The sequence below is a fragment of the Thalassophryne amazonica genome, chromosome 17 (genome assembly GCF_902500255.1).
Source record: "Thalassophryne amazonica chromosome 17, fThaAma1.1, whole genome shotgun sequence".
Classification (NCBI taxonomy): Eukaryota; Metazoa; Chordata; class Actinopteri; order Batrachoidiformes; family Batrachoididae; genus Thalassophryne; species Thalassophryne amazonica.
In genome coordinates, this window is record NC_047119.1 from 31027849 (window position 1) to 31046515 (window position 18667).

The window sequence follows — 18667 nt, forward strand, 5'->3', positions numbered from 1 at the left end:
TGGCTGACACTTGAACACAGCGCACGTGCTTCCAGTGGCTCAAGAACCCTTTGATCTTTAAGACCACTCAGTCTGCGGGTTGCTTTTGGTTGCTAGGATACGAAGAACGCTCGTCTCCGGGAGGACAGCATAAAGCTCCAGTATTTATTTCTGCTTTGAAGAGGATTATATTTAAATAAATCAACAGGTTGGACAAATTTCAACGTAGACTTTTGCTGACACGCTCTACATACAAATCTGAACTTCTGAACTAAAGTGTTTGTAATTTGAATGCTCGGAGGTAACGTTTTGTCATCCTGAGGGCAGTTTGTATTGTATAGTATATTGTATAGTTTTGAGTCTTTCATGTCTGATGGAAATGTAGAGTTCATGCAAATAACATGTTATGTGTCTTTCAGGAGTTTCATCAGATCTAGTCTGAGCCATGCCATTTTTGAAACAACCTACTAAAATCCCTCAGTCAAAGCTGTTGGATATTAAAACACAGAAATGTGGATTTCGGCACACAGTGTTCTCAGTCAATGGGGATGAATACATTGGAGGTGGCAGAACAATCAGAAACATGGTGAGAAAACGCTCCCAAAAGCCACAATGGAAGTTTGGAATAGATAATCATAAGTCATAACTGAAATGTTTGGTTACTGATTTTCTTAGGGGAGGGAATTCAATTTGGAAGACTGCTGCGCCATTATAAGGAGATTGGAAATTTGGGAAACGTGATGGACATGGTACCTACAGTGTACTAATCCCAGAAACCAAGGAGTATGCAATGCAGTACTATGGTGAATGGAAAAATGGCAATAAGAATGTATGTATTTTATATTCTGGAATGCATACACAATGTAACATAATCTACTTATTGGTATCACGGCTTTAATTAATTTTCATTACAGATTAACATGACTAATTTTGCAATTAGGTGATGTATGAAATGTCAGAAATTGGGAGAAAATGTGTATTTCAATTTTCACAGCAACTCATCTTCAAATGCTGTGTTGTCAAAATATCAGTCAGTTGACAATCTATTTACATTGAATTATTTATTTGAGATGATGGAACCAAAGATTCACATTTTTATTTGAGTACAAGTTACAGGGCTATCAAAATAGCGTATATTTATTGTTAATGTTGCTAATCATTTAATTGACTAACAGTTTCTGTATGTGATTTGCTGTACATGCACGCATAGGGGATGGATACACAGACATTTTTCAAGTCACTGAATACATCTTGAATTTCATTCACAATCAATAATTAAGAAAACAGAATAAGTATGGCTCTGTATGATACATCTAAAAGGCAGTCTTAAAAACTGAATAAGTAGACAAGTGGAGGGAAGCCACCAAGACACACATGGCAGAAGGAGATATAGGCTTATGTGGATGCGACTGGAGAAATTGGTCCAGGCTTAAATTATGTTATTTTTTTAGGGTTATGGGACACACTTTTACAGTAACTCAGAAGTTCTGAGGGGGAGTGGAGTGAAGACCAGCGGAGCGGCCGCGGACTAATGTACTATGAGAATGGAGATTACTATGATGGAGAATGGCTGAAGGATAAGAATCATGGACAGGGCATTTATATATTTGGTAAGAACGTATGACTTAAAGTTTTCATTTTTACAGTTTAGGGAGACCACATGGTGATATTTAGACTTTGTCTGTTTGTGTCAAAGCAAATGAAAACTGTTATGTCGGCACCTGTAAGGATGGTAAGAAGAATGGCAATGGAAAGTTCTACTATTTGGATAAAGGCCAGCTGTACGAAGGTGTTTGGGTGGATGGAGTCGCCAAATGTGGGACTCTGTCTGAAATAGGAAGGGCTGAAGCACCAACACCAACAAAATACCCCATTCCAAAGGTATACAGTTTTACACAAACATAATTAATTGACAATGTTAGCTACTTCTTCTATCAAAAGAAATTGTCATAATTAAATAATCACTCACTCACTTCATTTTCAACCACTTACTCCAATTAAGGGTCATGGGGGGGGGGGCAGTAGCCTATCCCATCAGTCATAGGGTGTGAGGTGGGGTACACCCTGGGCAGGACGCCAGTCTGTCACAGGGCCACATATAGACAAACAAACACATTCACATCCGCACACACACCTACGGACAATTAAAGTTTCCAATCCACCTAACCTGCGTGTCGTTGGATGTGGGAGGAAGCCGGAGCACCTGGAGGACACCCACGCAAACACAGGGAGAACATGCAAACTCCACACAGAAAGGCCACAGGTGGTAATTGATAACTGTACTGCCCATAATAAATAATCCTGCAGGATTATTATAATTGCCAAAATGTGTCTTATAATGTGAACCCATGTTCTTTTTAAAGCTTCAACTAGTGGATATGGAGCAGGTGTTAAATGACGCTCGATCAGCATACCTTCATCAGGTTTGATGACCAGCCAGAGGGTCAGAAGCAAGTGCCTCACCTTTTATTGCAGCTTACTTTTCTTGATTTTGATACAGTTCTGTCTTGGTTTGCTTACATGTTACTTAAGAACTCTGTTTAAATAAGCAGTATATTCACACTGAGTTTATGTTTCCATCGTTTTTTTTTTCGCCTTTGGGTTATATTGTTACATTTTGACTTCCATCATCAGCTTTCTGGTGTACTCGTTTGTCCTTCTGTTTGATCACCAGAGTGCATTTTCTCCTGTGTTTTTAATTATTTGAATAAATTATTGCAAGAATTCATGTCACTGTGCAGGAGTTGTGCATTTGGGTCATACTCTGAATACTTGTCAGCCAGGTCCAGACAGAGTACAGAGCCTGCCACTTCTATGCCTTGTTATCTGAATTTATGGAGGACTTTTAAAGTATCCAGAGATTATTTTATGTCAGGAAGTAACCAATATCAGAATGACTGTATTGTATCAATTGGTTCAGTAAATCCTGATCATTCACTCAAGCTTTTGCACTGCCTTTTATTATCAAATTCTTTGCAAGGATGTAATGGCAATGTGAATTATTTTTGTTACCTGGAGTCAAACCTACCTCCTTCAATGTTAGTCCAAATCCAGAAAATTCACATTGCAATAATACTGGTGGTTCTAAATAGTGTAAATTACTACTTTAAAGACAGTATTACTTCTCTATAGTATTGTCAATGGCTATTGGGATGGTAAAATACTGTTTATGGATGGTGTCATATTGGAGATTCTTACAAAGAAAGTCTCAGTCCAAGAGCTGTCTCCATTGGCCTGTTCAGTCCAAGAGCCCATCTCAGTCAGCTGAGAGCCAGAAGCCAACTGCCTTGGCCCGTACAGTCTTTGTGCTCTTCCAGATTATGGTCACCATCCGGGCCAGCCTCTCCATGGGTGTCTGCCTGGTTGGTCCAGCTTGTTGGTCTTTGCTGACTCGTACTGACTCAACATGTGGGCCATCTAGGCATTGTCTGTATGCATCTATCCACTGGTTTATAGTTCAGGTTATAACATTGTGTTGAAGGATGGTCCTTGGGTCAAGAACTGAGCACATTTTGGTGGTGATACAAACAAATTCAAATTTTCCCCTTGTATCTCTCTTTTTTAAGCATGTGTTAAATTAACCCATTTATGCCCAGATTTTTTTTTTTTATGTGGAGTTTAAGTGGAAAAAGTTCCATTAGTACCTTTGAGATTTTTTATTGTGAGTAGAAAATGACAGTGATACACTTCGGCAACAATTGTTGCCAGTGGGGGGCAAAACGGGTTAACAAGTCAAAAATGCCTGCTGTGGATAAAAGTCACAACTGTAACTGCTCTCTTGAAGGTGGCCATTACTACCCAAATAATAATAATAATAGTCTTCAGGTACACATCTATAAAATAACTGATTTGGAAATCTAAGGTCACAGAGTCCTGCATTTGGGTCAAATTTAAAAAACAAACAAGAAGGCAAACTCATGCACAGAACATCCTCTACTGATGCTGGTAGTGTGAACCCTGGTGTTCAATTGCCTTATTGTTGACTTTGGATGATTTGGGAAATAGTCACTAAAGCATTTGTTTTGTCTCCTCATGCTGTATTTAGGATAAAAAGAACCAGCTGTGTTGACTTAACGCTGAGATTTGATAAACAGAATATCGGCAATTTGCTTTCAACATTTAAAACAGGAAGGATTATCATTTATGTAGACCAAATATTTATGGTTTATTTATTTTTGTGGCATGTAGATTGTGGGTAGGGATTTGAAAAAGGACACCCCCCCCCCCCCCACCAACAACAACAAATATTGCTGTTGCTGTCTAGGGAACTAAAAAATGACAAGAAATAATACTCTGTTAAGTACAGTGGGGGATGATTTTGTTCAAGTTGTCATGGAGAAACTGTGACAACACAGAGAAATGTAGTAAACTGCACAAATAGATTCAGCAAATGCATTCTGTCAAAAATCTACACACCTGAGTAATAGGAAGGCAAAATGATTATTTGTATTTCATAACAACTATGACTCTTTCAAGTAAAAAGTAGTATCACTGCTGTGAGTAGAGGTAGCAATCTTTTAAATCAAAATGTTTTTTGAAACAGATTTGTGCTTCATAAAAATATTTATTTTAACACCACATCCTGTGCTACAAATGGCAGCAATTATACTTTTATAAAGTACAGACACTTGGACAGGCAACAAATCAAGGGGGAAAAAAACAAAACATAAAATGTCTCTGTAAAATGTTGGACCACAAAGTGGCACCAAAATGGATTCAGTGCACCTTTGCATTAATTCTACATGTCTCTAGATGTCTAATAGAGGGAAAGAACACCATCTAAAACATATTCCTTTAAGTTTTTTTGTTTTTTTTTTGGCTGATCCTGTTTTTGTTTTTCTTCATGGTTGCATGGATCCATATAATGATTTGGCACACGTTTTACGTATATTGAATATTCTTCCTGATATGACTCCAGATGTACATGGAGATTAGGGCATCGGCGGCCTTGAACTGGGACCTTCTTGTTAGCAAGCAAGAGCACTGCTGCTGCTCCACCATGGTCCACAAACATATACATGTTATTTGCTTAATTTGTACATGCAGTGCCCCTGTGTGGGCAACACCTACATTCATTGTGTTTATCCACTCATTTATTCAGGTTTTTCTTTAAATTTTTATATTTGGTAACTGTTTAGTCAAACAATAAAAACAGCAGGCATTATAAATACACTCTTTTTTTTTTTACAATAAGCACAAAGTACACAGTGAATACAAAGTGAAAAATACTTATTCATAAAATTCAATAAAGGAATTCATAAAATGTGAAATAAATTCAGCAAACAGGATTAGAAATGATTATTTTTGTGGTTATCTGACAAAAAAAACAAAAAAAACCCGAAACATTTATTTAAAGCTACATGCATTATGGCAGACTTGTACGTCAGGTCAGGTCTCGGAGCATGCATGCGTTGTTGACACGTGACATCACATTCAACACACCATGGACCTGCCTTGGGTCCTGGATAGCCAAAACAGACACCTGGCATATCCCCACCCCTCAAAGATAACCCCATCTGACCTTCCCTCACAGCGCAAATGATACTCCCTAAGTAATCATGAGTTTGACACCAAGTCTATCCAATGGTCCCCAAGGATCTTTCAAAGAAACATAGTACCAAAGACACAGTCATCGCCTTAGATGGCAGGTTAGCCCCCAAGTCTCATAACCCTACAAGCAAGACAAGAATCCCAAGAAACTTAAAGACTTGGACCTTCACTGCTGTCCAGTGACCATATGACTACATAAACTTTTCCCAGGTGTCTCTTCATCTCAAAGTTGTAGATTCACATTTGATTAAATAACACCTGGATTCAAGTTTGGACAAATCTGAAATGGCGAATTTTCATCAAGACAGATTAAAGGGTCAAAGTGCAATGGTTATAAGATTAAAGTTTGCTTTGATTCCTGAAAAACCAAAAGAAGTCTCAAAGAGATTCATCACAGACAAGTGGTCTATGGGAATTGTGAGCTTGGCGACTGCAACATTGAACCTTCTCTGTTGTCCAGCTCGTTTTGTAGCCTGGTGAGATTAGAAAGCTCCTCCAGCTCTTGAAACTGCCTGTCAGTCTTGTGACTAACCAGTGAGCGGTAAAATGCACAGCAAACACTATGAACACTAAACCAAAGGGAACCATAATAGAGGTTGAAGTGATAGCGGCAGCTACACCAGATTTAACTGTAGTATTGTTGGACTTGCTGGGTTTGAATAGGCAAAAATTTGACCCAGCAAAGCAAAACCACTTCAGCCAGGAAGAGCAGGGTGCCAATAACTGTGGAAAAAGCCCACGCCAGTTCGATGTGTCGGTGCATTCGCTCGTGTGGAGACTCCTTCACAGAGTCGAGGTTGTGGACGTGCTCACAGCTTCAATATTGGGCAAAATGCAGGTACTGACCATCAGAGCGAACAGGTGGACAGCCACAAGAACAGTTGTACAGGCACTGAAGGCAATCAGGAGAGCAGGTGGGTAAGGGTAGCTGGTATCCAGTTGTACTTCCACCATGGCTACCTGGAAACAAAGATAAAATAAGGAAATACTGCATTGTTTGTAAAATGATTCATAAGTGAAATATACAGTCAGGCTTGTAAGTAGTTGGACAGTGACATAATTATTTAAATTTTGGCATTTTACAACACGACAATTTCCCCTACAGTAAATAGGAAAAAACTGACCCAGAATGCACTGCGTCGTCAACATCTGTTTTTTTTTTAGTAGATCAGTTTCCAAAAAAAAAAAAAAAAAAAAAGCCCTAAAGCAAGCACACAGGTGACAGTGGTAAGGGCAGTGTGAAGTTTGGTCGACGTGCGCACGAAGCAGGAATTGCATGCAAAACGTGTGAAATCATACCTGCCTCTACCCGCCTCGTACAACCTGTCGCTACAAACCCCTGGCAAAATTATGGAATCACCGGCCTCAGAGGATGTTTCATTCAGTTGTTTAATTTTTGTAGAAAAAAGCAGATCACAGACATGGACACAAAACTAAAGTCATTTCAAATGGCAACTTTCTGGCTTTAAGAAACACTATAAGAAATCAAGAAAAAAAGATTGTGGCATTCAGTAACGGTTACTTTTTTAGACCAAGCAGAGGAAAAAAATATGGAATCACTCAATTCTGAGGAAAAAAATTATGGAATCACCCTGTAATTTCATCCCCCAAATTAACACCTGCATCAAATCAGATCTGCTCATTGACATTGACCCTATGCCATGACATTGCCCTATGTGTCTTTTTGCAAGGAATGTTTTTTGCAGTTTTTGCTCTATGGCAAGATGCATTATCATCTTGAAAAATGATTTCATCATCCCCAAACATCCTTTTAATTGTCCAAAATATCAACATAAAACTTGTGCATTTATTGATGATGTAATGACAGCCATCTCCCAGTGCCTTTACCTGACATGCAGGCCCCATATCATCAATGACTGTGGAAATTTACATGTTCTCTTCAGGCAGTCATCTTTATAAATCTCATTGGAAAGGCACCAAACAAAAGTTCCAGCATCATCACCTTGCCCAATGCAGATTCGAGATTCATCACTGAATATGACTTTCATCCAGTCATCCACAGTCCACAAACTGCTTTCCTTAGCCGATTGTAACCTTGTTTTTTTCTGTTTAGGTGTTAATGACGCCTTTCGTTTAGCTTTTCTGTATGTAAATCCCATTTCCTTTAGGCGGTTTCTTACAGTTCGGTCACAGACGTTGACTCCAGTTTCCTCCCATTCGTTCCTCATTTGTTTTGTTGTACATTTTTTGATTTTTGAGACATATTGCTTTAGGTTTTCTGTCTTGACGCTTTGATGTCTTCCTTGGTCTACCAGTATGTTTGCCTTTAACACCTTCCCATGTTGTTTGTATTTGGTCCAGAGTTTAGACACAGCTGACTGTGAACAACCAACATCTTCTGCAACATTGCATGATGATTTACTCTCTTAAGAGTTTGATAATCCTCTCCTTTGTTTCAATTGACATCTCTCGTGTTGGAGCCATGATTCATGTCAGTCCACTTGGTGCAACAGCTCTCCAAGGTGTGTTCCATCCTTTTTAGATGCAGACTAATGAGCAGATCTGATATGATGCAGGTGTTAGTTTTGGGGATGAAAATTTACAGGGTGATTCCATAATTTTTCCTCAGAATTGAGTGATTCCATATTTTTTTCCTCTGCTTGGTCTTAAAAAGTAACCGTTACTGACTGCCACAATCTTTTTTTCTTGATTTCTTATAGTGTTTCTTAAAGCCAGAAAGTTGCCATTTGAAATGACTTTAGTTTTTTGTCATGTCTGTGATCTGCTTTTTTCTACAAAATTAAACAACTGAATGAACATCCTCCGAGGCCCGTGATTCCATAATTTTTGCCAGGGGTTGTACAACTATCTGTGCACACCAGCGGCTGAAAGACAAAGTGTGCGCTGTGCGAACCCATCGCACATTCTCGTGGCAGGTGCCGGCCGAATTCCAGGTGACACGCACGTACATCTAACACTGCTTGCATAGCACTTAGAAAATGTGTGGCCAGTCCCACTCTTGGTTTGACAGCAGACTGCAGGCAACCACTGTTGTACTGCTGTGAAATCTGTCTAAGTTCCCCAGGAGTGTGACTTTGCAAACACACACACTGACACACGTGCACGGAGCGGACAATGACAGACCCCCAGGTTGAAACGGACCATCAGATCAGAACACGCAGTAGGCAATCTGACCATCACGTCACCCACATGAGCTCTGTTCCACATGACGTGGTGTATGTGCTGCGGCACGCCGTCCACAAGACACGCATGTCAGGCAGGACGCGCGCTGCCAACTGGACGCACTGGACCAGTAGTTGTGGACATCAGAGCACACTGCTTCTCATTCATGTCATTTCATGACTGTATGTCTGTGACCATGAGTCATGTAGAGAGGAACAGATGGATCATATTTGTATTGCTCGCTTGATAAATGCTGTGTTTTTATATGGTGTGTGATTTTAATTTTTTTTGTAACACTTCCATGTCCTTCCTATTATGAGGCAGATTCCCACAGCTTTCAAAGAACAGCTCCGTAACTCAGTGGTAAAGTTGCTGACTGGTAATCAGAGCTTTTGGAAGGCGCGGGTTCGCATCCAGTGGGTGGTATGCGTTTTTCTTTTTAATTCCACATAAGCGGCGCGATGTGGTCCCACAGGTACTGGCTGTTTTTTTTATTATTATTATTATTTATTTATTTATTTATTCCACGTAAGTGGCGTGATGTGGTGCACCTTGCACTGTTCCTGCTCGAAATACCCCATCACGTGCATGAGGTCTCGCACTGGGATTGTGCACGCCTGCCTGTCGGCACGATGTTTCGTGCTGCGCAAATTCGAACTGTTTCATGCTGTTTCACCGTATTTGTACAAACGTCATCCAAACTTTGCACTGTGTGAAGGAGCTCTAAGGGATAACTCCCTCAGATGATGTTGAGGAAGAAACTTCAAGCAGACCAGACTCAGAGGGGTGTCCCGCCGCTTAGGCCATTCTAACAGTTACGTAGTTTTTACAAGCTGAAGAAACAGGAAACAGAAAAACCAGAATAGCATCAAAAACAAAGTACATTATTGAGATGAGCATGCAGTCAGTGGTGCCACAGGCAGGGTATCGTGAGATAAGTCCAGCACCCTCAATCAATGCACTTCTGCTAGTAGCAATGATTTTTTTCTTAACAGTGCCTGGCTAACGTGCTTTATTTTGTAATTAGTTTTAGTGTTTGTTTCCGGTTACATTTGCATGCTTTATCTCCAAGTCTGTCATCATAAAGGAGCGTGAAACTTTCAGGAACATGACGGTCCCACACCTGAAAAAAATGTCTTTTTGTAAGGGGTGTTCCTTGAAGTGGACAACTACACACCGGGACCAGTCTGTATAGGTTCATCTGATTTTGGAGAAGTATGACCATGAAGAATCAGAGAGAAAGCAAGGGCAGATGAAGACGGCGGACAACTGTGTTTTATGATCTCAACAGGACAGGAGAGCTGTGATGTGGACACAAGACTTCAAAAGGCTACCTGCTATTCATGTTAGCAATGTCTATGCTTATTAACTGAGGATGAACAAATGAAAGAATCATGCAACACAAACTGACAATGACTATTACCGACCATCATGTGAGATTTGTAGAATTTGAAGTTACCGAAAGGAGATAACAGCTTTGTTTACATACATAGCCCTGGGGAACTGGACCACCGACGAGACAGCAAAAATATATTCTATCTGGCTGCTGTGTGTTAACAAATGAGAAGTAAAGTTTAAGGGTAGTTCTTCTTTCAGCTGCTCCCGTTTCCATCTCAACCCTATCCTCTGTAACTTCCTGTCACACCAACCACCTGCATGTCTTCCCTCAGCACATCCACAAACCTCTTCTTTGGCCTCCCTTTTCCCCTCCTGCCTGGTGGCTCCATCCTCAGCATCTTCTCTCTATATACCCTGGGTCCTTCCTCTGCACATGTCCAAACTATCTCAATTTCACCTCTCTGACTTAATCCCCAAACCGTCCCACCTGAGCTGTCCCTCTGATATGTTAATTCCTAATCCTGTCCATTCTCATCACTCCCAAAGAGAATCCAGTTTTATTTAGACATATTTGATGTTTTTCCTGACTATACCACAGGCTACAATGGCGCCACAGCTGGAAATATGCTGGTCAGCAAACCTCGGGAAATTCAGGCAAAAACAATTAGTGCACCACTTGTGGCGGTATGTAATTACCTATATGTGGTAGGAAGAACTGAATTGAAATGAAACAATCAAGATGTCCTTGTAGTGCAGACTTTCAGCTTTGATTCAAGGTGTTTAACAAAACATATCGCATAAAGCATTTAGGAGTTACAGCCATTTTTATACACAGCCCTCCCTTTTCAGAGGAAATAAATATAAGGATTATTTTTCATACAAATCAGCACTTTTACAGCTAGTTTTCTTTAAAAAAGCCAAGGAATTGATACATGAAACTCCCAAGTCAATGAAAATGTCTTGGACTTTACCTTACTCGTTACGAAATACAAACAGTATGATATTGCATGGTAAATCTGTCAAGAGTAGACAGTTCTCAACCATGCAAGAAGGCGACTTGTGAGGGAAGCCACCAAGACTCCCATGACGACGCATCTGTGGATGTGATTGAAGGAAATGTGCATAGTGCAACTTTTGACTGTTGTATCACTAACCAGTTTCACAGTGGAGTATTATACAGCGACATAATTTCTTGAACGGAAAATGTGAAATTTTAGCTACACTTTGCCAGGAGGCACATGGGAGACTTGAGCATGGATGTTTTTTTGTTTTTTTTTTGCATGAAAGTCCTTCTTTGTGCAACTTCACCATGAAGCTATGACTGTGGTAAAAGTTGTACAATGCACAGGTTCTCCAGTTGTAGCCACAGAAGCCTATAATGTCCTCAGAGTTGGTATGGGTGTCTTGTGGCTTTCCTCACTTGTCTCCTTGCACTATATTCAGTGACTTGGAAACATGCATGTAGCACCTCCTCTGACTTGTCTGAAGAACACTGGCTGTGGCAACAATTATAATTAAGAACAGTGCAGGACTATCGATATAAATGGCTGCAAATACTAATACGCTTCAATTAAAGCTCAGAATCAACACTACAAGCACATCTTGAACGTTTCATTTCTGCGGTTGTGGTGTCCAGAGGCAAAATTTACAAACGCTGTGTCACTCTCCAACTATGACGCGAGTGCAATTTATATTTCATCTTACCATCGCGAATCCAGAAAGCAGAGCTGATGTCCGGCTGGAAGCCTTGAGTTTGGCTCGGCTCAGGTAGAGCTTCCTCCAGGACAGAGCTCGCACTGAATGTTCGTTAAGACTCATCATCAAAGGGTCGACAGCACAAGCGGCGCTGACCTAGCTAGCTTGTTAAACTCGTCCAACACGACAAAAACTAGCGTTCAACATACCAACACTTCACAAAATATTTCTCGTCGACGGCTGACAAATACGGCGGAAAAAAGAGAGACCTTTCTTACGACCAGGAGAAACTCAGCGTGTGGCTGCACCTTACATTACCCATAAGTCTGTGCGCCTAGAAGAAACATCCGCTGATGAGCAGCTACAATTTATTACACCTAACATGTAATAATAATAATGATGATAATACTAATAACAACAACAACAATGGTGATAATAATAATAATAATATCATTAGATCGATGTAATTATTATTATTACTGGAGAAGAAGAAAAATAGATAATTATTTTATTTTTAATAACTATCGTTGATCCCGGGGTTTTGTTGGACCTTTAGGACAAAAATTAATTAGTTCCTGGGTGTTAATTGGCCTCCTTCGATGATGTAACCTTCATATATATATATATATATATATATATATATATATATATATATATATATATTGTTTAAGACACTGCAGTTGTTTGTGGTACCATTAATTATGCCGAGGTATCTTGTAGGAAGCAAACCAATTCTTTTCAGGGAGCCTTGCTAGATTTTTATTTTTTATTTTTCTTTGCTCTGGTTCTTCAGTTAGGACCGTAGATGCAGCCAAAGGTTCCCCCAATAAACATCGAATTATAAATTAGTCATTCAAAAGCTTTCACGATTAATTCAATCACTTTTTCTGGATTCCTATACTCAACAAAAATATAAATGCAACACTTTTGGTTTTGCTCCCATTTTGTATGAGATTAACTCAACGATCTAAAACTTTTTCCACATACACAATATCACCATTTCCCTCAAATACTGTGCACAAACCAGTCTAAATCTGTGATAGTGAGCACTTCTCCTTTGCTGAGATAATCCATCCCACCTCACAGGTGTGCCATATCAAGATGCTGATTAGACACCATGATTAGTGCACAGGTGTGCCTTAGACTGCCCACAATAAAAGGCCACTCTGAAAGGTGCAGTTTTGTTTTATTGGGGGGGGATACCAGTCAGTATCTGGTGTGACCACCATTTGCCTCATGCAGTGCAACACATCTCCTTCACATCATCCGTGAAGAGAACACCTCTCCAAAGTGCCAAACAGCAGCGAATGTGAGCATTTGCCCACTCAAATCGGTTACGACGACGAACTGGAGTCAGGTCGAGACCCCGATGAGGACGACGAGCATGCAGATGAGCTTCCCTGAGACAGTTTCTGACAGTTTGTGCAGAAATTCTTTGGTATGCAAACCGATTGTTCCAGCAGCTGTCCGAGTGGCTGGTCTCAGACGATCTTGGAGGTAAACATGCTGGATGTGGAGGTCCTGGGCTGGTGTGGTTACACGTGGTCTGCAGTTGTGAGGCTGGTTGGATGTACTGCCAAATTCTCTGAAACGCCTTTGGAGACGGCTTATGGTAGAGAAATGAACATTCAATACACGAGCAACAGTTCTGGTTGACATTCCTGCTGTCAGCATGCCAATTGCATGCTCCCTCAAATCTTGCGACATCTGTGTCATTGTGCTGTGTGATAAAACTGCACCTTTCAGAGTGGCCTTTTATTGTGGGCAGTCTAAGGCACACCTGTGCACTAATCATGCTGTCTAATCAGCATCTTGATATGGCACACCTGTGAGGTGGGATGGATTATCTCAGCAAAGGAGAAGTGCTCACTATCACAGATTTAGACTGGTTTGTGCACAGTATTTGAGAGAAATGGTGATATTGTATATGTGGAAAAAGTTTTAGATCTTTGAGTTCATCTCATACAAAATGGGAGCAAAACCAAAAGTGTTGCGTTTATATTTTTGTTGAGTTTTGCGTGGTACATGCACACTGCTGATCCACAAAATTCCAGCATTGTTGTGAAGATGTAGGAACACGGACCCACAACAGGGGGCGTTAAATGAACGATAAGCCAAACAGTAACAATTTAATGTTGTGAAGTGCACAACGGAACACAGACAAATACATTTTTGGTACTAGAAACAATTATATGTTGAGTGACGTGTGGGCAGGCTTGAGGATAGGAGACGTCCGTCCAGAACCGAGCCGGATCCCACACGGCCCTCACCGACAATGGATCTGAAGAAACACCGGAGCCGCCAAGTCCTGGATCCCCAGGTGGCCACCGTCTCCAGCTGTCAGACCTGGTACTGCTGGCAGAGAACAGAAACAGTATAGATGAGTGTGAGTTCGCACACTCAGTAATCCCACAGTCTGTGTTTTTTTTGGGAGGGAGCACCTCCACCTCCAATCAAACACTCGTGCAGCTCCTGTCTAATCACTTATCTGGTTGGGGTGTGAAGCGAAGCCGTCGCTGATCACACCAAACGCCAATCCACAGATAAGGCAACACCACAGGAAAACGGCTGCAAGAAGTTCAGAGTATTACTCATGTTTTAGTTCAGCAGAGAAAATTACCTCTGGTAGCTGATTTCTCGGCGGGGAGGTGGAGTTGCAGTCCGGCCTTTATGGTGGTGGTGGTGATGTGGATGAGTGACAGCTGGTGCTGATGACGAGTGACAGCTGTCACTCCCGGTTGCTATGACGCCCTCTCATGCTTGAAGCCCGCACTTCAAGCAGGGCGCCATCTGGTGGTGGTGGGCCAGCAGTACCTCCTCTTCAGCAGCCCACACAACAGGACCCCCCCCCCCAATGGGCGCCTCCTGGCGCCCGACCAGGCTTGTCCGGGTGCCGCCGGTAGAAGTCGGCCAGGAGGGCCGGGTCCATGATGAAGCTCCTCTTCACCCAGGAGCGTTTCTTCGGGTCCATACCCCTCCCAGTCCACCAAATACTGGAACCCCCAGCCCGACGGACGTCCAGGAGCCGGCGCACAGTCTAAGCCGGCTCCCCGTCAATGATCCGGGCAGGCGGCGGCGCCGGTCCAGGGGCACAGAGGGGAGAGGTGTGGCAGGGTTTGAGTCGTGACACGTGAAAAACCGGGTGTATCCACAGTGAAGCTGGCAGCTTTAGCTTCACTACGGCAGGACTGAGGACTTTTAGGATGGTGAAGGGTCCTATGAATCTGTCCTTAAGTTTTTGGGATTCCACCTGCAGGGGGATGTCCTTTGTAGATAGCCAGACCGCCTGCCTGGGCTGATACGTAGGGGCTGGGGCACGCCGGCGGTCTGCATGGGCCTTAGCCCTCGTCCGGGCTTTGAGCAGGGCAGAGCGGGCAGTACGCCACACCCGATGGCACCTCCTCAGATGGGCCTGGACCGAGGGCACCCCGACCTCTCCCTCCACTAGCGGAAATAATGGGGGCTGGTACCCCAAACATACCTCAAATGGGGATAGGCCGGTGGCAGAGGACACTTGGCTATTATGAGCATACTCGATCCAGGCCAGATGGTCACTCCAGGCCATCGGGTGCGCGGAGGTCACACAGCGGAGGGCCTGCTCCAATTCCTGATTCGTCCGCTCTGCCTGCCTGTTCGTCTGGGGGTGGTACCCGGACGAGAGACTTACGGTGGCCCCCAGTTCCCTGCAGAAACTCCTCCAGACCTGGGAGGAGAACTGAGGACCACGATCTGAGACAATGTCTGATGGAATCCCATGCAGATGCACGACATGGTGGACCAGGAGGTCTGCAGTCTCCTGGGCTGTCGGGAGGCCCACGAAGTGGGCCGCCTTGGAGAACCGGTCCACTATTGTGAGGATGGTAGTCTTGCCCTGGGACGGCGGGAGGCCCGTGACGAAGTCCAGGCCGATGTGAGACCAGGGGCGATGAGGCACTGGCAGAGGCTGGAGGAGGCCTTGGGTCTTTTGGTGGTCCGCTTTGCCCCTGGCGCAGGTGGTGCAGGCCTGGACGTACTCCCGGACGTCGGCTTCCAGAGACGCCCACCAGAAGCGCTGCCGGACAACTGCCACGGTTCTTCGCACCCCTGGGTGGCAGGAGAGCTTGGAACCATGACAGAAGTCCAGGACTGCAGCCCTGGCCTCTGCTGGGACGTACATTTTGCTCTTCGGTCCAGTCCCCGGGTCCGGGTTCCGTGTCAGGGCCTCCCGGACGGTCTTCTCCACGTCCCAGGTGAGGGTGGCCACGACAGTGGACTCGGGGATGATGGTTTCTGTTGGGTCTGACAGCTCGGTCCTGACTTCCTCCTCGCGCACACGGGACAGGGCGTCAGACCGTTGGTTCTTCGTCCCGGGGCGGTATGTGATCCGAAAGTCAAAACGCCTGAAGAACAGTGACCAGCGGGCTTGCCTGGGGTTCAGACGCTTGGCGGTCCGGATGTACTCCAGGTTCCGATGGTCTATGAAAACCGTGAATGGTACCGAAGCTCCTTCCAACAGGTGTCACCACTCCTCCAGAGCCTCCTTCACCGCAAGAAGTTCCCGATTGCCGACATCATAATTCCTTTCAGCCGGGGTCAACCTGCAGGAAAAATAGGCACATGGGTGGAGAACCTTGTCGGACTCCCCACTCTGGGATAGCACGGCTCCTATCCCTGAGTCAGAGGCGTCCACTTCAACTATAAACTGGCGATTTGGATCGGGCTGCACCAGAACTGGTGCAGTCGAGAACCGGCATTTCAACTCCCTAAACGCGGCTTCGCACCGATCCGACCAGGTGAAGAGGACTTTAGTGGAGGTCAGGGCTGTCAGGGGGCTCACCACCTGACTATAGCCTTTGATGAACCTCCGGTAAAAATTAGCAAAACCGAGGAACTGTTGTAGTTTCCTACGGTTTGTTGGTTGGGGCCAATCTCTCACCGCCGCTACCTTGGCCGGATCGGGTGCGACGGAGTTCGAGGAGATGATGAACCCCAGGAAGGACAAAGAAGTACGGTGGAACTCGCACTTCTCACCCTTCACAAACAGCCGGTTCTCCAACAACCGCTGCAGGACCTGACGTACATGTGTAACATGAGTCTCAGGATCCGGGGTAAAAGATGAGTATATCGTCTAGATATACGAAGACAAACCGATGCAGGAAGTCCCGCAAGATGTCATTAACCAAAGCTTGGAACGTCGCGGGGGCGTTAGTGAGGCCGAACGGCATGACCAGGTACTCAAAGTGACCTAACGGGGTGTTAAATGCCGTCTTCCATTCGTCTCCCTTCCGGATCCGAACCAGGTGGTACGCATTCCTAAGATCCAGTTTTGTGAAAATTTGGGCTCCATGCAGGGGCGTGAACACTGAATCTAACAGGGGCAGAGGGTATCGGTTGCGAACCGTGATCTCGTTCAGCCCCCTGTAAACAATGCATGACGGAGTCCGCCGTCCTTTTTGCCCACGAAAAAGAAACCTGCACCCATCGGGGAGGTGGAGTTCCGGCTCAGCCCGGCAGCAGGTCTCCATTGATTCTCGCTCAGGACGTGAGAGGTTGTACAGCCTGCTGGACGGGTACTCAACGCCCGGGATCAAATCAATGGCACAATTGTACGGATGGTGCGGGGGAAGGGTGAGCGCCAGATCTTTGCTGAAAACGTCAGCAAGATCGTGGTACTCACTTGGCACCGCCGTCAGATTGGGGGGGACTTTAACCTCCTCACTAGCTGTCACACCAGGCGGAACCGAGACATTCCCGGTGGCAGGTTTCGCTCCACTGAGCCACAACCCCAGACGGCCAATCAATCCAGGGACTGTGTTTTATCATCCAAGGATAACCCAATATCACACGGGAGGTAGAAGGTGTTACATAAAACACAATCTCCTCTCTGTGATTACCAGACACCACCAATGTCACTGGCTGTGTCTGGTGTGTGATTAATGGAAGAAGGGTGCCATCTAGTGCCCGTACCTTCAAAGGTGAAGGTAGAGCCACTAGAGGGAGCCCGGCTTCCCTTGCCCATCTGCTGTCCAGCAGATTCCCCTCCGACCCCATGTCCACCAGTGGGGAGCGTGGGGAAGATGGCTCCCGGGAGGAAGAGGGACGGCTTGACAAATACAGTTTTGGTACTAGAAACAATTATATGTTGAGTGACGTGTGGGCAGGCTTGAGGATAGGAGATGTCCGTCCAGAACCGAGCCGGATCCCACACGGCCCTCACCGCCAACGGATCTGAAGAACACCGGAGCCGCCAAGTCCTGGATCCCCAGGTGGCCACCGTCTCCAGCTGTCAGACCTGGTACTGCTGGCAGAGAACAGAAACAGTATAGATGAGTGTGAGTTCGCACACTCAGTAATCCCACAGTCTGTGTTCTTTTGGGAGGGAGCACCTCCACCTCCAATCACACACTCGTGCAGCTCCTGTCTAATCACTTATCTGGTTGGGGTGTGAAGCGAAGCCGTCGCTGATCACACCAAACGCCAATCCCACAGATAAGGCAACACCACAGGAAACCGGCTGCAAAGAAGTTCAGAGTATTACTCAATGTTTTAGTTCAGCAGAGAAAATTACCTCTTCTGGTAGCTGATTTCTCGGCGGGGAGGTGGAGTTGCAGTCCGGCCTTTATGGTGGTGGTGGTGATGTGGATGAGTGACAGCTGGTGCTGATGATAAGTGACAGCTGTCACTCCCGGTTGCTATGACGCCCTCTCGTGCTTGAAGCCCGCACTTCAAGCAGGGCGCCATCTGGTGGTGGTGGGCCAGCAGTACCTCCTCTTCAGCGGCCCACACAACAAGCATAGTGAAGGAAAATTGAAATAAATCCATTGTGTAACTATTATTTTAACTTTATGTAACTCCAAATTAGACAGTGGGTGAATATAAAAAATTATAAACCAAAACAAAAGCACCCCCCCCCCCAAAGTCTTACATTTATTTTGACCTTTGTGTCATTGCAGACAGTATGAACCCAAGATATTTCATGTTT

At 44.3% G+C, this 18667-nt stretch overlaps 2 protein-coding genes across 2 annotated transcripts; one reads left to right on the forward strand and one right to left on the reverse strand.

The window, feature by feature from the left end:
• The first annotated feature begins 399 nt into the window (after positions 1-399).
• On the forward strand, positions 400-2704 carry morn3 (MORN repeat containing 3). Its single transcript, XM_034192101.1, is given in 7 exon segments — positions 400-539; positions 542-575; positions 655-808; positions 1431-1464; positions 1467-1589; positions 1676-1860; positions 2343-2704. Coding segments are annotated over 7 exon segments (711 nt in total). The 5' UTR covers positions 400-424; the 3' UTR covers positions 2409-2704.
• Positions 2705-5827: 3123 nt separating this feature from the next.
• Positions 5828-12022, reverse strand: orai1b (ORAI calcium release-activated calcium modulator 1b). The gene is given in 6 exon segments (XM_034192091.1): positions 5828-6075; positions 6078-6187; positions 6189-6336; positions 6339-6489; positions 11716-11836; positions 11919-12022. Coding segments are annotated over 5 exon segments (666 nt in total). The 5' UTR covers positions 11833-11836; positions 11919-12022; the 3' UTR covers positions 5828-5935.
• Positions 12023-18667: the final 6645 nt, after the last annotated feature.